This window comes from Saccopteryx bilineata, chromosome 9 (assembly GCF_036850765.1).
Source record: "Saccopteryx bilineata isolate mSacBil1 chromosome 9, mSacBil1_pri_phased_curated, whole genome shotgun sequence".
Taxonomy (NCBI): domain Eukaryota; kingdom Metazoa; phylum Chordata; class Mammalia; order Chiroptera; family Emballonuridae; genus Saccopteryx; species Saccopteryx bilineata.
The window spans coordinates 31316383-31338092 of record NC_089498.1 but is presented as its reverse complement, the minus strand read 5'-3'; the positions used below and the strand labels follow the sequence as shown (position 1 = coordinate 31338092).

The 21710-nt window shown below is 42.4% G+C and overlaps 1 protein-coding gene across 2 annotated transcripts in view; it reads right to left on the bottom strand.

The window, feature by feature from the left end:
• Positions 1–8772, bottom strand: part of HSD17B2 (hydroxysteroid 17-beta dehydrogenase 2) — a 59198-nt gene extending 50426 nt beyond the window's left edge. For both annotated transcript variants that reach the window (XM_066243230.1, XM_066243231.1), the window contains exon 1: positions 8246–8772. In XM_066243230.1, coding sequence (XP_066099327.1) covers positions 8246–8513 — 268 coding nt within the window. In that variant the 5' untranslated portion in view covers positions 8514–8772. The remainder of the gene's footprint in view (positions 1–8245) is intronic.
• Positions 8773–21710: the final 12938 nt, after the last annotated feature.

Here is a 21710-nt window from a genome sequence, read left to right as displayed (position 1 = left end):
GCCTCAACAGCTCAGCCATGTCACCCTGCCCTTTCTACTCAGGTGACTCCAGCAAAATGTACTGATGGAGATAAGAACCTAAGGAAGTGGGAATATTGGGACAATCTCATTTTCTTTTTCTTTCTTTTTTTTTTTTTTTTACAGGGACAGAGAGAGTCAGAGAGAGGGACAGACAGATAGGAACGGAGAGAGATGAGAAGCATCAATCATCAGTTTTCTGTTGGGACACCTTAATTGTTCATTGATTGCTTTCTCATATGTGCCTTGACCGCAGGCCTTCAGCAGACCAAGCAACCCCTTGCTTGAGCCAGCGACCTTGGGTCCAAGCTGGTGAGCTTTTTCTTTTTTTTCTGCTCAAGCCAGATGAGCCTGCACTCAAACTGGCGACCTTGGGGTCTCGAACCTGGGTCCTCTGCATCCCAGTCCAACGCTCTATCCACTGCACCACCGCCTGGTCAGGCTTTTTTTTATTATTATTAAATTTAATGCAGTGACATTGATAAATCAGGATACATATGTTGAGAGAAAACATCTCCAGATTATTTTGACATTTGATTGTGCGGTATACCCCTCCCCCAAAGTCAAATTGTCTTCCGTCACCTTCTATCTGGGTTCTTTGTGCCCCTCCCCTCCCCCATCCCCTCTCTCTCCTTCCTCGCCCCCCCCACCCCCACACTCCGTCCCCCCCCCCCCCCGTTACCATCATACTCTTGTCCATTTCTCTGGGGACAATCTCATTTTATTCAGCCAATTACCACAAAAAAAGGGAGGGCATATCACAAGCTTGGTTCATTTACTCAGGGCTTATGCATTTATTGACAATGCATTGGGTCTAATGTGCTCAGAGACTGCAAAAGGGGGACATGGTCATAAAAAAGACCTAGTCCCTGCCTTCAAACAGCATATATATATATATATATATATATATATATATATATATATATATATGGCAAAGGCAGGGGTGCTTTTATTCCATGAGAATTTCCCCCAACTAAAAAAATGAAACTCAGACACAGACAACAGTATGGTGGTTATCAGAGAGAAGGGAGTGAAAGGGTAAAGCAAAGGGTAAAGGTAGCCAAATTTATGGTGATGGAAGATGATTTCACTTTGGGTGGTGGGCACATAATGTAATATACAGGTTATTTATCACAGAATTGTACACTTGAAACCAATGTGAAGTCAAATGACCACATGGCACATCTGATATCATCATCACCCATTTCAAACATTCCTATCCTTGTCCACAGTACCTTCATTTTTATCTTCTTTCACCTGTATATCTGCATCCACTCAATTGCCAGGTTTTGTAACAGTAAAGTCTTGTGCACATAGTACAGGGTAGGGCAAAAGTAGGTTTACAGCTGTTTACATGGAAAATAATACAATTAATAAATAATAATACAAGAAGAAAATGGTTTGCATACTCACAACTGTAAACCTACCATTGCTTCACCCTGTAACATTTTCAACATGTACTTGCCCATTGAATGGACACATCTTATATCCTGGACACCTTTATACTAGTAACCATGGCTATAACAACAGTAGTTAAGTACCTCCCTTTGGGTGGCAGATTGTTCTGATCTGGATTTAGTCCCCTCTCTGCTACCTAGTAGCTCAGTGATTAGTTTCTTCATTCAGAAGAATGTAATGTATTAGGGTTGTGAGAGTCAAATATAAAAATGTATGTAAATTGGCCCTGACCAGTGGCTCAGTGGGATAGAGCATTGGCCTGGCATATAGACATCCCAGGTTCAATTCCCAGTCAGAGCACACAAGAGAAGCAACCATCTGCTACCCCCCCCTTCTCTTCTTTTCCCCTCCTGCAACCAGTGGCTCTATTGGTTCAAGCATGGCCCCAGGTGCTGAGTATGGCTCAGTTGGTTCAGTATGTCCAAGCATGTCAAGCCTCAGGTGCTAAAAATAGCTCAGTACTCAAGCATCAGCCCCAGAACCCCAGATGGGGTTGCCAGGTAGATCCTGGCTGGGATGCATGTGGGAGTTTGTCTATCTACCCTCCTCTCACTTAAAAAAATGTATGTAAATCTTTGAGCACAGAGATATTATTTCTTTTAGTCCTGTAATCCACTATCACTATTATTCCATATCAAAATCTAGAGTTAAATCCAAAGGACACCAAATCCCAACCTGAGGCCAACAGTAGTCAATTTTAGAACCTTAATTTAACTGTGAATAAGTCCCAACAGGGGTCACCACCCACCTAGGAACCCTTGTTTGCAACATAAATAAGGATCTTCACATAAAACAAATCCCTCTTCCTCTCCTCCTTTGCACCCAGTTTTGAAAATTCCAATTAAAAATTATCCAACTGAACAAGTTTTAATGAGGGTTGGCTGTGTGCATAGGAGTTGCTTGACCAATTAGCCTGGAAGACCTTATTTTCCCTCTAGAAAGCTACTTTTTCATTCCTAAGGAGGCCCCTCCTTTGTCAAGCTTTCCCCAGTCCCCCACACAGGAGACGTGCTCACCATTCATGCCACTGCACTTTGAGACTCCTCCAGGAGGCGCTCTCTGTACCCCATCACTTGGCTATAACCACTACGGCCAAATATCTCCCATTGGACTGTGATGCTCTCCAGGTGTGTGCCCTGCTCACCGTAGATGCCAAATCAGAAGTTAACACTTGAGGTGGGTGAGAAAGACTGGAGGGGCCGGATGCAAGGACTGAGGGTGGCAAATCAAAGTCACCTTTGCATCACTTACCAAGTTCAAAGGATAGTCTGAGAAGGACAATGCGCAACTTCAGAGGAAGAGGAAGAAACCCCGGTAAATGTGAGTCCAAGTGCAAGGAAATCTAGGAATTTTGATTCCATCATTTGAGAACATAACAGTTGTATGGTCTTTAATTTTCTTCCCCCATCGCTTCTGGACAACACATGGCATATACTGAGGATGCAATAAATAGCTGTTGAATGAATAACTGAATGTTTCTTCTCTTCATTTCTTTGTCAATCTTTTTTTTCTTGTTCCCTTTTGGCCTCCCTAACCCTATTTCTCTACCTCTCCCCTTACCACCCCAATACAGAAAATCACCTCTGTCTCTCCCCCCCTTCCATCACTCCATCTGTCCTTCCCTTCCTCCTTGTTTCTCATGCACTAATTCGATCTATAATAGTGTGTGTGTGTGTGTGTGTGTGTGTGTGTGTGTGTGCGCGTTATCATTTTCGGTTTACAGAGGAGAAAACAAAAGTTCCAAAGCCCAAAACCAGTTACCAAAGATCACACAGCTCTGAATAGGTGTGTAGCAGATAATGTCATACTGCCCCAGATTACATGGCCAATGTTGTGCTCTCCAAGTCATTGTGTACTTTACACCCAGCAGCTAGCCTCTGTGACTTTGTCCGAGGGCTGCCCCAGGATGCTGTAGCTCACTTTGCCCTCATCAACACCACCCAGGGTGCTGATTGACAGGTGTGAAGGCATAAAAACCACAATGGGGGCAGCTCTCATGTGTGGCTCCCAGTGCTTCCAGATCTGCCCCAATGATTAAACCAACTGACCCTCAGCGGACTTCCCTTAGTGCATGCAACCCATGTGGCCTCCTCCCCTTCCTGTCCATCTTTCCTACTCCAGGACCTACATTCCTTGAGAGCCCTTCTAATAAAACCCTTTCATACTAGAGGGGTTCAGAATAGGCTTCCCCAAAATGTCTCCTCACTTCGGCATGTGAATTATTTTGAATTGAAGGGAATTGAGATTTTGCAGGCTCACGAGAAACTTTTACCTCTCCCATAAAGAATTTAAATTAGGGGCCCTGGCCGGTTGGCTCAGCGGTAGAGCGTCGGCCTGGCGTGCGGGGGACCCGGGTTCGATTCCCGGCCAGGGCACATAGGAGAAGAGCCCATTTGCTTCTCCACCCCCCCCCCTTCTTCCTCTCTGTCCCTCTCTTCCCCTCCCGCAGCCAAAGCTCCATTGGAGCAAAGATGGCCCGGGTGCTGGGGATGGCTCCTTGGCCTCTGCCCCAGGCGCTAGAGTGGCTCTGGTCACGGCAGAGCGACGCCCCGGAGGGGCAGAGCATCACCCCCTGGTGGGCGTGCCGGGTGGATCCCGGTCCGGCGCATGCGGGAGTCTGTCTGACTGTCTCTCCCCGTTTCCAGCTTCAGAAAAATACAAAAAAAAAAAAAAAAAAGAATTTAAATTAGGGGCTTTGCTCATAAGAGTGTCACCCAAAAACTACTAATTACTGAATATCTATTATTCTTATCGCCCTACAGTGACCTTCTTCCCCCCGAAGCTGCCAAGGCACCCTACCTTATCCTTAGCTCAGAATGTCATATATAATTTAACTTTCCGTCCCTGAATCTCCTATGGACATATGTCCCCATATGTACATATGTAATTAAAAATGGTTATATTTTCTTGTAAATCTGTCTCATGTAGATTTGATTATTAGAGTAGCCAAAAGAACACTGAAGGGTAGAGGAAAGTTTCTTCCTCCCCGAGAACACAAATCCTCATCTCAAGTGCTGCAGCTGCAGCACCCAGCCTACGGCAAGGAAAATGCAGAACTCAAACCCAAGCCACTGTATTGTGCCTGAGATGCTATTGCAATCACATGGGCCTGCTCCTTATTAATTTTACAGTCATTTGAAAAACTAAATGGCCCCTATAGCTTCAGGTACCTGGAAGATAAATACGTGTTCAAATGCTCTGTGCTTGCTTATTTATTCTTTGTACTATAGATACATGTTTCTGAGACAAAAGATCTTTGAATAGCATAGCAAAGTGAAATAAGTGACTCAAAGAAAAACGTTATTTTTTTTTACTTTTCCTCAATCCTGGGTCCTATACCTGGGTCCATAATTAAATGGACTTTATTCTTTTAAAAATAATAATCCAAATAATAATAATAATAATAAACCAGTCAGGGAAAGATAAATACCATATGATTTCACTTATATGTGGAATCTAATGAACAAAATAAACTAACAAAGAAAATAGAAACAGAATCATAGATACAGAGAACAGACTGACAGCTGTCAGAGGGGTGGGACGTTGGAGATCTGGATGAAAAAGGTGAAAGGAATAAGGAGAAAAAAACACAAAACCTCATTGACACAGACAAAAGCATGGTGATTACCAGAGGGGAAGCAGGGAGGTAGAAGAGGGTAAATGAGGGATAAATGGTGATGGAAGGAGACTTGACTTGGGGTGGTGAACACATAATACAATGTACAGATGATGTAGTGTAGAATTGTACACCTGAAACTTATATAATTTTATTAACCAATGTCACCCTAATAAATTCAATAATTTTTTTAAGAGAAGAAGAAAAAATATATTATTATATTATGTAGGTAATATAACTACATTAGAGAAATTTTAGGAAAAACATCCAAGTACTAATCCAACCATTTATAAACTATTTCCCTCCAGTTCTTTTAAATTTACATGACATGGTTGCAGTCTTGCTCAAACACCTGGATCTCCTGCATGTTTTCCTTTAGCCCAGTTTTCCATGGTGTAACCCAGTTCTGTGGTCATTTTTAATGGTTACCCATTGTTCTACCCAGAGGATATAGTGTAATTTGTCACTATTTTGATTGCATTTGGTATTTCTTAATTTCCAATAAGATTGTACTGAATAACTTTGTGAATATGTCATTTTGTTTGGCATCTACCCTTTTTACATATTTCAGTTTATTTCTTTAAAAGAAATTTTCAAATCTAAATTATCAAATAAAGGAATAATATTTACGTTCATTGTCACATTTCTCCCAGTCCCCGCACTCGCTAAAATGTTTACCAATTTATAAAATAAGCCATCCTAAAACAAAGGCTATTGCAAGTTGTGGTGACTTATCTTTTAATGAATTCTAATCTAACTAAATAAATTTATTTTCAAATTTCTCCATTTGGTACAAAGGTCTTAAAACCCTCTTTAGAATTATATTTAGCCTAATGGCATTCCTCATGACAAAGAACCTGAAAGGGATATTTCAGTCAGCCTGAAACGTATGTGGTTCCTTTATTAACTCTAAGCTTTCTAATTGCTAAGCATTTTATTGAGGAATTAGTCATGGGGCTTGGGTTGCCTAATTGAATCAGTCATTTTCCATACCACTAAACACAAGTCAGGACATTCCAATGGCTGATTTGGGCTAAAAGACTTTGGTGTGTATTTTTTGTGCATTTCTGCTTGCCTACATCTGCAAAAGTGGAGGGTGAAGAACACTGACAAGATAATCAAGCAAGAGAGAATTCATTTTTCTCCATTACTTTGACGGTTTGCCTGAGTGTACCCTAAGGTTTAGTAGTCTTACTTATTAGCCTGGAAGAGCTGCTCCCTGACACTAATATTTTAGGAATGTCTGAACCTCCAGGAGATCATGTCCCATTAGTGTCAATCACAGCATTTCTATTGCTTTGGGGGGTTTTTCTTTTTTTTTCAAAAACATGCTGAATTGTTCTGTCTTCTTTCACACGAGTGGGAAAATACCAAAAAAATTTTTGACTTAGAATTACTCTGAAAATTGTGGGTACTTGCTATTGCACACAGAGCAGAAGGATTGACTGTTATCATAGCTTTCCATCTGGCCCACCTTGAGAATTCTAGTGAAATAAGTAGAAAACCCAGCCAGTCTTCTAGATGCATGATTCCAGGTGATACTAGACATTCATTCAGATAAACATCCCATTGATCGACTGAGTTTTCATTTTTTGGTGTTTTTTGTTTGTTTGTTTTTTAGCAATAAAGAAAGGGACAGATAGGGACAGACAGACAGGAAGTGAGAGAGATGAGAAGTATCAATTCTTCATTGTAGAACCTTAGTTGTTCACTGATTGCTTTCTCATATGTGCATTGACTCAGGGCTCTAGCTGAGTCAGTGACCCCTTGATCAAGCCAGTGACCTTGGGCTCAAGCCAGCGACCATGAGGTCATGTCTATGATCCCACACACAAGCCAACGACCCCATGCTTAAGCTGGTGACCTCGGGGTTTTGAACCTGGGTCCTCAGTGTCCCAGGCCGATGCCCTATCCACTGCACCACCGGCTGGTCAGTAAGTCAACTGAGTTTTCTACCTTTGAATTGTTTGGGCTTTGTTTTGTTTTGTTTTTGAATGAGCTTGTTTTCTGCAACACTTCAAAACTCTAACAAGTGACAACTTGTGTTTCATTTTAAGAGAAAATTTCATCATTGGATTAAAGTAAAGGCAAAATAAACCAGTCACTTTAGGGTCTATTTCTCCTGTGCATTGGGAAAACCTCTATTTGCCTCCCTTCACACCCTGTGTTTGCTTTCACCCCCAGCAGGTTGTAGCTGTGGGGCGTGGGGTGATGACAGCCGGGAAAACGTTCAGCAGCTGATGTTCCTACCTTGGCAGGACTTTCTGGGTTAGGATAATACTGGGTAGTCCCACTTAAAGTCTTATTCAAGCTCAAACTTCACAACCAAACAAACCAGTTTTACAAACCACAGGAATTTAATTTGGCCTCACACTTGCAGCGGGAAAAGAAACACAAAAGAAGAAAAAAAGCTGGCAGCCTAGCTAACAAGCAACTGCCTTCTGGACACACTGCCTGCTTGATCCAAGTAAGAAACGTTAGCTGTCTACTGACAGATATGAAGACAAAGGTTCAGATGAGACAACGTTCTTGACAGCAGCCAGGAAAACTGCAAAGTTTCCAGCCCTGCTGAGTCCCTTCAATACAGGGGTGGGCAAAATAGGAGGTTTACAAGCTGTTCGTATAGAAAAAGACATGAAGGCTATAATATTACAATAGCTTTATGAACCCAAAACAATGTCACAGTGCAACTGTAAACCTACTTTTGCCCACTGAGGATTTTAAAAAACACAGCAAAGCACGAAGAGAACCTGGCTTTGTAAATTTCTTTGTACATCTAGGAAATAAGAGCCAATGTCTAGAACACAAGCAAGCACTAATCTCAGAATAAAATTCCATTTAAGCCTAAAGAAACCTATGGGATTTTCCTGGATATAATAAAACATATGAAATATCAGAGGTTTGCTTATTAATATTTATCCTGGGAAATTAACAAAATCACGGCTGAGATGCACTTCACTTCCCCCATCCCTCTCCAGTACACCTCCTGAAGAAAGCAAACCAACACAATGTAGTGAAAACCACTTGGGGATGTACTTTCCTTTACTCCACACCAAGCGTTTTATTTTTAAACCCGAATCTGAAAAGGTCCCACTAAAGCAAAGCAAATATCAGATCCTGCCCTGAGTGAGAATCGCCGTGTCGTCCGCTTACCTGTGATTAACACAGCCTTTTGATCCACAGGTAACAACTCTTGGCCAGATAAGTAAATATACAAGAGGAAACATGACAGGGAGAAGAGTAACAAGCCCCAGAAGAGGGACAGGCTGAGCAGGCAAACCCCTCCCCAGAGGCACGCCAGGCAGACCACCTTTCTCCCCACCTGTCCTGGGCTCTGCTGGAGTTTGCAAAGAACTAGTCCTCCCAGCGCTGCTGTCACAGCCAGGCAGAGCCACGCCGTCTCAGAGAAGAAAGGGCTCATTCTCAGAGACTCCGCTGCACCTTTTTGTGCTCAGGACAAGTGGGGAAAGGCTGGCTGGAGGCAGCCTGGGTTATATGAACGGAGAGCCAGGAAGGGAGGGGGGAAAACAGCCCTGACACACTTTGAATGAGCCGGGATTAATCATACTCATACAGGCACATAGTTCCTAGTGGATAATTTAAACCAGCGTGCAGTTCGATATAAATGCCAGAGCACTTCCTATTTGATTGCTCCCCCCTCACTCACTGCATGCATGACACATATGCGCTCTCACTCACAACACACACATTTGTTTTAAAAATGACCTCTGGAGAAATAACTAGTTGGATAATTATTGACAACATTCAAACTGAACAGTGAATTACAAAACCTCTAGCTCCTAAAAGAAATATATGCTTTAGGAGCCTGTAGTGTATCTGTTCAGTTTTTTGCTTTTTTTTTTTTTCTGATTTCTATGTGTATGTGTGTGTGTGAAAAAGAGAGAGAGAGGAAGAGAGAAAGAGAGAGAGAGAGAGAGAGAGAGAATAAATGACAATAAATCCAGGCAACCAGTAAAGCTTGGAAGATCAACCCTGGACAGGGAAGACATCACTGATTTTGTCCTTGTCCACAGGATTTCTGCGATCTCCTGCCTGAGTCAGCTAAAGGGCGGATGGAAGAGAGATTCGTGGCAGTGAAAAGTGCTCTGGTCTTGCCAGAGGGGACATATGCCTAGGCATGATAATAACAATGATAATACACCTGATAATGGTCCATCCATACCTATTGGTACTTATTTGTGCCAGGGGTCATATTTAGCTCCTTACCCATTCATTCTCTCCATTGAGACCCTATTCTCTGCCAAACTCTTTTCCAGACACTGGCACTCAGCAGTCAATATGCTTATTTTCTTTGAACGTAATATCCTTATAATGGTAGGTTCTATTATTATAGTAATTTTACAGGTGAAAACACCAAAGCACAGAGAGGTTAAGAGATTTGCCCAAGATCACACAAGATTGGAGTAAAGCAACCTTGTTTCAAAAGTGCATGCTTTTCCCCAATCTACTGTACTGCCTGTCTTAGGCAAAAATAAAAGACAATCAGTCTGGATCCTAGCTAGATAGCTCAGTTGGTTAGAGCGTTATCCCAATATGCAAAGGTTGAAGGTTTGATACCTGGTCAGGGCACATACAACAATCAACAATGAATGCATAAACAAGCGGAACAACAAATTGACGGTTCTCTCTCTCTTTCCCCCCTTCCTGTCTCTCTCTCAAATCAATAAATTAAAAAAAAAAAAAGAGACAATCAGTCTGTAAAATACTCATGTTTCCTTACCTTAGCCGTAGTCAAAGCTTAGGAAAACGTCAAGGTAGATATTATTATACCCACTTTACAAAGAGGAAAATGGAGGCTGGGAGGGGATATGCAGTGGATCTGGACCCACACTCATGACTTACTGGGTCGAAAGCTGGAATTCAAAGCTGTGACACCTTACTGACCGCCAGCAATGATGCCAATTGCCCCAAAAGGATGCCAAACCACCTAAGTTTATGGCATGCCATGTGTGTGCCAAGCACCAGAATTCCGATAAAGACTGAGCATTGTCATATCTGGAGAGATAAGAAAGTTCTCATTTTGAGATCAGATTACTTGTGTTCAAATCCAATCTTAGCTCTGCTGAGATAGGGTATGTGGCAGGATAGTTGTAATCAATAAAAACCACAGGAGCTGTCAAGAACATAGTAAGACCACCACCACCTTAATAAATGTATTTATTTATTTTAATTGAATTATTAGGGTGACACTAGTTAACATAATTATACAGGTTTCAGGTACCCAATTCTATAACACATCTCTGTATATCGTATTGTGTGTTCACCAACCCCAAGTCCCACACTGAATTTATGGCTTAAAACTCACAAGAGACCAGCTCAATCCAATGGAGACTAATTTCACCTAATGTTAAACCCTAGCCTCATTATACGCTCATTGTAATACATTAGCATGCTAAACGACACAGCCCGAGCTGCGATAATTGGAAATGGAAAGCCCATATAAGAACACAAAATTGCTGAGAAAGCTATTCTGGAAATCTCCACCCCTTTTCCTGAGAAGATTCTAAATATTCCTCCCCTTCGTTGAATACCCTACCCCTCATTAAATGAACCTCAAAAAGGAAGCAAATTCCGCTAAAGGGGGGGCTGCTCTGTCTGTGAAGTAACCCAAACACTGTCTCACTGTTTCATTAATAAATTCACCTTCATTTTAAACTCTATGCTGGTTTGAATTTTAATTCTTTCCTGTGTGAAGCCAAGAACCCACAGTGGCAGATCCCCAAACTCCCAGAACAACTGCATCACTGTCACTTACTAACTAGGTCGTCTTGGATGGGTGACATTGTAGTAGGCAGTTAGACATGAGCAGATCAAGGACTATAGTCCAGGCACAGAAGGCCACCAAATGAAAAGCCCCAGGTGCCGAGCACTGGGCAACACTGGAAAAAACAAGATCCTAGCCCCCAGGGTGACCTTTCCTTCCTTAACTCATCAGGAAGTTCAGACCTCCTGATTTCATGTCACTGGTTGTGCAATTCAGACCTTCCCCCATTTTTCCTCTTCTGGCATATCTCTGGTCATGTGGTTTTAGACCCCTTTAGAAGAGAAACAAGAAAACCAGAGGACAATGTTTCAGCCAGGGGTCCCCAAACTTTTTACACAGGGAGCCAGTTCACTGTCCCTCAGACCGTTGGAAGGCCGGATGATAAAAAAAAAAACTATGAACAAATCCCTATGCACACTGCACATATCTTATTTTAAAGTAAAAAAACAAAATGGGAACAAATACAATATTTAAAATAAAGAACAAGTAAATTTAAATCAACAAACTGATCAGTATTTCAATGGGAACTATGCTCCTCTCACTGACCACCAATGAAAGAGGTGCCCCTTCCGGAAGTGCGATGGGGGCTGGATAAATGGCCTCAAGGGGCCGCATGCGGCAGGCCGTAGTTTGGGGACCCCTGGTTTAAGCAATAATCCCTAGAGATATAACATCTAAGCCTCAGTTGTGTTTCAGTTCCAGGCCCAGAAAAGATTCAAAACCAGACAAAAGAAAACCAAGGCTGGCCTCAGAACCAGCTGCATTGACTAATGACTCCTGCTTTGGCGCTGACCAATCAGTGGAGAACACAGCGCTTTAAGAACATACCTGGGAAGCTGATTAATATTCTGTTAAGATCTGAAACCCTACCCTTAAAATTCTAAGGACAAAGGTCCCAGTGCTCTCTCCTTCCAGAGTACGCCCATGCCTTTCCCTTCCCCCTCCTCCTCCTCTTATTTCCTCGAGCATGTTTTCCTTGCCCCCCACCCTTGCTTTCTCCTAAGCACTAAGAGACCCCATGAAACTTACAACCAGGGGAGCAGGGGCCAGTGACAGACAGCTCTTCCTGGGCTAATCCCCTCACCTGTCTACAAGATCCCCTTTTCTCTAACTTTATTCCTGCATGGCCATTACATTCTTCCTCCACTTGCTGCATTTTGTCTCTTGATTGAGTTCTCTCAAAAGACAATATGAGACATATTCCTGACCTGTGCTGGCATAGTAGATAAAGCATAGACCTGGAACGCTGAGGTCCCTGGTTCAAATCCCTGGCTTGCCTGGTCAAGACACATATGGAAGATGATGCTTCTTGCTCCTCCCCCAACTTCTCTCTCTGTCTCTGTCTCTGTCTCTGTCTCTGTCTCTCTCTCTCGCCTCTCTAAAAATGAATAAATAAAAAAATCTAAAAGAAAAATGTTGCCTGACCTGTGGTGGCGCAGTGGATAAAGCGTTGACCTGGAAATGCTGAGGTTGCTGGTTCGAAACCCTGGGCTTGCCTGGTCAAGGCACATATGGGAGTTGATGCTTCCAGCTCCTCCCCCCCTTCTCTCTCTCTCTGTCTCTCCCTCTCCTCTCTAAAATGAATAAATAAAAAAATTTTAAAAAAAAAGAAAAAGAAAAACGTTAAGAATATGAGATCTCAGGACAAATTAGGCAGTTGAGGCTTATATGCCATCTTGAACTAATGGGAAGATGAGGACAAGCCAGGCAGTGGTTTGGGGTTTAAAGGGGAGGAAGGCAACTGACGTGGAGAAGGAAAAGCAAATGTTTGGGAAATGTTCAATGGGACACAGAGGACTTTGATCAACTGGGCTAAATAGCAAGCTAGGGTCCTCCCTTTCTGTCATGCCTATAGTTTATCTATAATAATAGCTCCCTTCTTGGAGCAGATCCTCTAAATTCTTTTCAGCAGTTAGGGTGAAGGTAAAAAGTTTTTCCTGAGTCTTTTGTTTCTTGAAAATTACAAGCTTAAAAGAATCAAGATCCCAAAAAGCATATTTTGGGATAGCAAACTCTATTTGTCCTACAGGAAGAACAAGAGAAGTAAAATATGCATTATTGACTTGGCCCAAAATAAAGATAAAGTCAGAAAATGTTGAGGGGAAGAGAAGAGGAAGGGAGAGGAGGACTACAGTTATAGATGATCTGGGAGAGGTAGGACCACGGAGGAAACGGACCCGGTTGCCTATCACATAAGAAGGTAGACCAGGGGTCGGGAACCTATGGCTCGCGAGCCAGATGTGGCTCTTTTGATGGCTGCATCTGGCTTGCAGACAAATCTTTAATAAAAAAGATAATAATGTTAAAAATATAAAACATTCTCATGTATTACAATCCATTCATTTCCTACCGCTCATGTTCATGGTTGTGGGTGGCTGGAGCCAATCACAGCTGTCCTCCGGGACAACACCAGATTTTTATTGGATAATGTGTAACGTACACAGGTCATTGTATGGCTCTCACAGAATTATATTTTAAAATATGTTCCCGAGTGGGGGGAGCTGGCTCTGGCCTCAGATGAGCCTTTGGTGAGTCACTGTCCTTGGCCAGCTCCATTGTAAAGGGAGCCATCTGGGCTCAGGTCTATCTCAAGACCAAAGGGAGATCAGGTGCAAACCATACTGTGTTCTGGGACTGTGAGAGGTGATGACAAAGTCATTTGGGGGATCTCATATGAGACCATAGCACTTCTTGTCTGACCTTCCATCCATGTACACTCTTGAGTTGGAGAGATATCGCCAGCTCCAGGTCAGGAAATTTTGTCTAAACCTGAGATCTCTCTCCTCCATACACCCCATTGCCTCCTGTCAGTCCTAGGCTCACTTGTCCAAGGTACAGGTACCTCTCTCAGGCCCCTTGGCTCTACCAGTCAGGATTCAGACAAACTAGCCCTTGTGTCAGATGGTTTTCCAAGTGAAGATACAGAAGAGTTCCTGTTCCTTGTTGGGGGCCTCGGCATTTTGTCAGCGGCTCCCACCCTGGGGCTGAGACCAAACACCCATGTGTGTTTCCTAGTGGGTGCATGCCACTAGAGATGAAGTGTCTCTTCTCCTAGTGTCAGCCCATGTGGCTTTCCAGAGGCTCAGTTCTGGGGCACCCAGGGAGAAGGCAAATGCTGCTATGATGTAGAAGTCCAAGTCAGGGTGATCCTTGTCCTCTGATGGCGGAGCACAGTATTAAGAATATGAGTTTTGCCTGACCAGGCGGTGGCGCAGTGGATAGAGCGTCGGTCTGGGACACGGAGGACCCAGGTTTGAGACCCCGAGGTCACCCGTTAGAGCACAGGCTCATCTGGTTTGAGCAAAGCTCACCAGCTTGGACCCAAGGTTGCTGGCTCAAGCAAGGGGTTACACGGTCTGCTGTAGCCCCCCTGTCAAGGCACATATGAGAAAGCAATCACTGAAAAACTAAGGTGCTGCAACAAAGAATTGATGCTTCTCCTCTCTCTCCCTGTCTGTCTGCTCTTCTCTGTGTCTCTGTCACAAAATAAAAAGAATAAGAATTTTAAAGCCTCACAGAACTGAGTTCGAATCCTGACTCTGCTCACTTACTAGCTGTGAGGCATTGGGCAAGTTACTTGCCCCTCTTGAAACTCAGTTTCTCTCCTTTCATAAAGGAAGTCCAGCTCCCTAGTGTTTTTAAAAGTGAATGACATAATTCTTGCATTGTGCCCGACGATGGCAGGATGACAGTCACTTTACCCACTGTTAGGAACTCTCACTACCTTAAGAGGACTAGGTCCTTTTACCCTGGGCAGATGGAGAGTTCTTACCAGCATCCTCCTCATTCATTTATTTCTTCCTTCAGTCCATCACCCACCTCTTCCCCTTATTTATCCTTCAGATATCTGCTTAAATGTCACCTCCTCACCACCCACCCTGAATATCTCTGTCATCCTCACCTATATATTCATTCTCTTCACTGCACTTAGCTCAATTTGTAATTCTGTTCTTCGTTCATTTTCTGAATTTTTCTGTTTCCCCCACTAGACCATGAACTTCATAAGGGCAAGAATATCTGTTCTGTGTCATTGTCTAGTCACCCTGCACCAAGTGCCTAGCCTAGTGCCTGGCACATTGCATGGACTTAATTAATATTTGTTGAATGAATATAGGAAGGAGAAGGTCTCTACTGAGTGCCTTCGAGGTGGCAGAATCTTACCAGACAGGGGAAATTCAACAATGAATAATATAGACCAGCCCCTGACCCTGGGGTGCTGAAGGAGGAGCTGCCACTGGAGCAGTGACTAGTTGGTGACAAAAAGGAAGGCTTTTTACCAATTGGGAACACAAATAGAGGTGCAGAATTCCTAAGTGAGATTAGCCCCTTCTAAGATCCATATGACTGGACTCCTTTGCCTTTGATTAAGGACTTCATGGTCCTAGACCACTTAAGAGCTGCTCTGACTCTGAATGAAGATTTCCTCCCTGTGACTGAGCTGAATTGTGTCTTTTTTTTGCCCCCATTACTTTGTCCTAAAGCTATCCTTAAAGCCATCCTTGTTTGGCCAGTGTCCCATTCCTGGCAAGCTTGTTCTTAGCTTTCCAAGGGGAAGGAACTAATTAGATGAACTCATTCTTGCAAATACCAGTGAGTCACTGTGCTGCTTCCTTCTTGAAGGCAACTTCTGAAGACAAGATATCTTACCCAAAGGAAAGAGTTTTTCAACCTGGGGGGAAAAAAGATGCTGAGAATCCCAGAATGTAGATTTTCCTTAGAATCAGTGGCTCTTGAGTTTAGAAGGGAATTTGAAGAAGTTAACTTCCCAACTAAAATGGGGTTTCTCTCTGTAATATCCCCACCAAGTGGTCATCTTATCTACTGCCAGTACACCTGACTTTCCAGTTCAGGATAGCTTGGTGTATTAGAAAACTCTCCTCTAGAAAGAGCTTGATACTGGCATTTGTTCTTCCTTTCCCACGTGAAGTCAACAGACCACATCTAGTCCCAATTTCTTTCAGATATTTGAAGATTGTTATTATGTCTTACCTTCTCCACACAAATGGTTCTAGATTAATTGTTCCACATAAACAGCAAAACATGGTTTATCCAGTGCTAAGTGCTTAAAACAGTCACATTTTTAGGAGTTCAAACATCTAAAAAATCATATTGTTGCAATAATAATATAATTTCACCAAGAAGAGAATGACCATATATTGATGTCACAGTGACCTAAACTTCAAGATAAGGACAGGGTGGTACAGGTCATAACAGATCATCTCAAGGAGATAAGGGTGTCTTTCTGGTTTTGTTGTGATTTTTAAGATTTGGGGAGGTAACCAGTTAGAAGGTGACAGAAGACAACTGGACTTTGGGTGATGGGAATGCAGCATAATCAAATGTCAAAATAACCTACAGATGTTTTCTCTGAACATATGTACCCTGATTTATCCATGTCACCCCATTAAAATTAATTTAAAAAATAAAATAAAATAAGATTTGGGGATGTAACTGTGTTAAATTTTTGTGGGTCAAATAAGTTTGCAAATATGATGTATATGTTTGCTCACTTATAGTTTGCATTGGGTGTGGGAGACAGTCTGTAAGCATGCAGGATCATTATAGCCTAAGGCTTAGTTTTAAGACTAAGCCTTTCCCACCCTTTTAGTACTAAGATTCTTTCAAAACTAAGCTTTTCCCCACATTCTTGACTGTTGCATGATGTAGGGTGGTGCACTCTTATGAGGAATCCCATTTATGCCTCAGATAAGTGACTTTGTATCAGAGACTTCCTTATTTGTATATTGGCTTAAAGGTTTTTTATTTCTACACTATAAAATAGGGCAGACAGGGAGCTTGCTCTCCTCTCTTGGTTCCTGAAATTAGCATTGCAGCAGAGTGGCAGCCAAGATGGTGGAGTGCTGAAAAAGAAGCCAGTTTGTGCAGAGTTTGTGCAGAGAGAAGGATGGAGATGAGGAACAGAGGTGCATGAGACTGGTGATGTTAGAAACCTTTGATTCTAGGATACTTGGATAAGTCAGTGGCTTTGTGAGCACTGAATGAGTGGGTTTTGGAGCCCAGTGTGTGTTTTTACCTGCCCGCTAGGTGCAAGCTAGGATTAAAGCTAATGAATGGCCCCACCAGTTCTTGGCTCCGTTGTTTCATTACCATCTGTCCGAATCCAATGCGACCCTGCATGGGTCAGGCAGCTGTGATGGTGGCCCTGGATACTGGCTTTACAATATGTCATTCTTTATTTTATACAGTGGGGGTGGGATTAAGGGGAACTAGGAGAAAACAACCAGAAATTAGGGTGGGTCAAGTTATTTTACTGTCATTAAAACATTGTGGGGTAAATATGTCTAAACTCCACAATTATCAGGTGGAGTCTGATTCCAAATAGGTCAGATCTCACTTATTATATAGGTCAGAATCCTTAGTGTACACGAGAAAGGGGTTCTACAAAAAGTAACATCACAGGCTGATCTGATCATAAATTCCTAACTGGACAAGTCTAGGTGGGTAGTCACTCCCCAGACATGTAACTTTTTAGTAAAAGGTTTGCCTTTGCCTTAAGCAGCCCTGTCCATTGTTTTTGTGCATCTAGGTTAACATACCTTTGAAATAAAACAGCATATGATCTTGTTAACTATGCTGTAATCCAATCCCCACCTTACTTTCTTCCAATTTCATGTATGTTTCATTATGTTCCCTCCTTATTTCCAAATGCATGAAAGGAACTGCAAACTTTTTCTTGGGAGCATTTGAGATCTTGCTTTTCAACAACTGTCATCAGTTTGAGCTCAAATAAACTGATAAAAAATTCCCTACAGGTTTGGACATTCTTATGTTAACATAGCAGCCTAGCCCTTCTTAGAATGGGATTCAATTACTTATATCTCCCCTAGAAAGGTTCAGCCCAAAATGGGGTATAGTATTTTCAATACAATATTACATTATATATTTGTTTTCATCGTCAATAACAACAAGAATGAAAAAGTCAAACATGTACACATACACACCCTTTCTTTAAATTCAGTGACAATGCGCTCTTCCTGTCAAGGAGACCTGTAATTTCAGTAAAAAGATTTAAATATTCCTCTAAAACCCTGATGGCTTTATGTAGACATAGATAAGTGAACTGAATATCCCTGTCTTTGGCTTCCTGAGACTTTTCTTTTCTCTCCTCAGGCTGGAGTCCTAATGCCTTTCACTGAACTCTCTGCATTATCTCTTAGGATTTGAAGGGATTTACATTTCTCATAAATTATTTCCTGCCACTGGCAGATCTAGAGAGGTCTGGTTCCCACCAGCAATTAAGTTCCCTTGGGTCCGTCCCAGCAGTTCCCTTCAGACAGCTGCCTAGGACTCTGAGCTCAGAACTTTCTCTTCACTCAACAGAGCCACCACCACATTGGCTTCAGCATAGGGGTAAGTTGAAACAGGCTGCACTGTCCCACCATCTCCTGCAGCACCAGTGAGATACGTTCTTGTATATTAGTGACTTTTGCTAGAAGCTGAAAGGTGGGGGTGTACAAGAAGCTCCAAGAGCATGGATTGCTTACCATTACTGCTCATTGAGACCCCTTAGCCCTGCCTGCCCCTAGATAGTTTTCTCAGGCTGACCTTCGCTCCTTGAATTCTACAGTCTGCTTGTTGGCAAAGTTTTAAAGCTAGCAAATGAGATAATTAAGTGAAATAGCAACAGGTGAAACAAAAGAAAGTTTGGCTGTTCCGGTGGATGCCAAGGTGAGGGTAGGCAACCATCATGTTGGGCTTTTCCATTGTTACTGGGGCAGCCCCCAAGATGCCTGGATACTTGATCAGATGATCATTGGTTTACCTAAACTTACAGTGAGGAACCTTAGAAACAGAGAGGGGACAATGCTTAATCAAAGTCATAAGAACAATGAACAACAGAATTTGGTGTATAAGACCCTGGTCAATGGCTCAGTGGATAAAGTGTCAGCTGGGTGCACTAAAGGTCATGGGTTTGACCCCCATTCAGGGCACAGAGAAGAAACAATTAGTGAGTGTACAACTAAACAGAACAATTATGCAAAACAATGAGTTGATGTTTCTCTCTCTCCCCCATCCCTCCTCACCTCTTTCTTCTTCTTTCTTCCTCTCTCTCAAATCAATGGAAAAATTTTTAAAAAAAAAATTGGTGTATAACCAATGCTCTTGTCATGTGTGTGCCTATGAGTTTGTGTGTGTATGTGTACACATGTGCACATGGGTTTATGTATGTAGGTGTTTATGTGTGTAGGTGTTTATGTCTATGGGAATAAGTGGGTAGGTATGCATGTATATATATATGTTTAGGTGTGATATGTATGCATACATGTGTATAGGTGTGTGGGTATTTGAAGAATTATACATGTGTGTGTGTGTGGAGTGCCTCTGTATGTGTGTGTGTGCATTATGTACGTGAAAGGCTGATATGGGTTCTATCCTTGCTCCATCGCAGCTCTCAAGTCCTACTGCTAAGCATTTCCTTGGACTCTGTAGCTTGTAAACTGGAGATAATAGTATTTCCCTCATTGTGTTCTTAGGGAAACATGTCAGCTCAATGCTGGTCAAGTATTTAGTACAATGTCAGGTCCAGAGTTCTCATCAATAACTTCAGGCATTTTAACCTTACTTGCAAGTCGGGCCCTTCTTAGAATGAGATCAAATTACTTATATCTCCCCTGGAAAGGTCAGGCCCAGAATGGATCCTGACTTGCTTTTTCTTTACCTTTCTTGTGGCCTTTCTATCCGTGGGGACCTCTACACAAGCCCACTTTTCCTTATGAGCTACTTAAGCAATGTGGAGGTGGGGAGTGATCTATTGGAATTAAATAGTAACAGATTGATCTAATAATTGGCTTTTAGTCCACTTCATGTTATCAATTATTCTAAGTGTCCAGTCAGTGCCAATAATGGGACTCAAGTGTAAATAAGAGAATAAAGTATCTTCATGAAGCCATTGTCCTTGCCTACAATGCATTCTGTATCAGAACAATAATAATGGTAAAGGGTGAGCTTGGATCCCTGAGTTCTATTTTGATTTATCCATATGGATATTTACAAAGAATCTCCATCTGTGGAGCTCTACTTTCACAAATACATTAAGAAATCAACATATACAAGAAATACTTCTGCCCATGTCTAGAGGAAAAAAGATTTCATGACGTGACCACTTATGAATGCTGCCAGAACTGGCAGCTAGATTCTGGTCAGAACAGATAATGCTTCCCCTAGACACCTTAAGGAATTGTCTTGTTCACGTCTCCCTTATGCCCCACAGCTTTCTGGTTTATGCTGGTTCCTTGAACAGGCCACTGCCCTGCCCAGCCAAACATGATAGGCATTTTCCTCTTCTCTAGGGTGGGTCATGTCCCAGTGCCCCTATCCATCCTGCCATGTCCTATATAACCTTTTCACCCCAGCTGCATGGCGTGGAGGATATCCACAGTGTCTCACAACTACCCAGGATGCACCTCGTATGTAAGTTTCCTTAATAACCTCTTAATATAATGATAGAGTTGTCAGCTTTTTCCTCTGGTCTCTCAGCCCTGAGAAAATTTTCCCAACACCATGTATCCTAATATTTCTGCCTCTTTTATTATTCTCCCTTTTAAGTGTCTTGAAATTGGTGTACATCCCCTGTCTTCATTTTCTTTCTTCACTCTTGGGAAGGACCAGAGTGTGACAATTCTACCGTGAATAGAGGTGAGTGATAGCATGGATACTCCGCACTCTGGGCTGAATGTTCGCCAGCTGCTCCCTGCAGCAGAAGGGAGGCCGTACAGTTCTTTCCAGGTTGGTCATTCAAGCCATTCCATCAAAGCAGCAATGACAACAATGTTGGGTTCTGCTCCAGAGCCCCTTACCAGTAGCCTCAACTAGCCAGGTTGAGCTTTAGGGGAGCCGGAGCCAGAGCAGCTCCCATGACTCTCCACCTGAGCAATTCTAATCTCCAGACCCTAGAGCATCCTGACAGTTAGTCATTGCCATCACTTATCTGAACATTCTTTACTGAGTCAGCATCACCCTCCCTCCCCCAATTGTTTAAACTGCCACAGGTAACAGAAGTGTTCACCTATGGTGAGAAATACACCCAAACGAGTCGTATATAGGATGAGGCTCCTCTCGCTGCTGATGCCACTAGAGTCCCAGCCATCTGTTCACAGATGCATAAATAAACTTATAAAATTCACCTGGCCTAGTGCATCCCTCCTTTGGTGACCCAACAAACAGGACCTCTGGTAGGAATTCTTAAATGTGGTCTAGAGATAGTGTCCATTTTTCACTGGTCCATGATGTGATGATGGTCATCAGTAAGGACAATATACTGAGTTTTCATAAGACTAAATTCATTTAATTTAAAGGATTGTCTTCAGGGATTATAACCTTCCTCTCTTTTTAGAATTAAAGTATTTTTTCATGTATGAAATGGTGGAGATAGGATGTCACAGTTTAGTTGTTTCTCTCTTGATGCCTGTTGGTCAAACAACTTTGCAAATATGATGTATAGGTTTGCTCGCTTATAGTTTGCATTGGGTGTGGGGGACAGGCTGTAGGCAGGCAAGGTTGTTATACCCTATGGCAGGGGTAGTCAACCTTTTTATACCTACCGCCTACTTTTGTATCTCTGTTAGTAGTAAAATTTTCTAACCACCCACCGGTTCCACAGTAATGGTGATTTATAAAGTAGGGAAGTAACTTTACTTTATTAAATTTATAAAGCAGAGTTACAGCAAGTTAAAGCATATAATAATAATTACTTACCAAGTACTTTATATCGGATTTTTGCTAAGTTTGGCAGAATAAATCTTTATAAAACAACTTACTATAGTTAAATCTATCTTTTTATTTATACTTTGGTTGCTCCACTACCGCCCACCA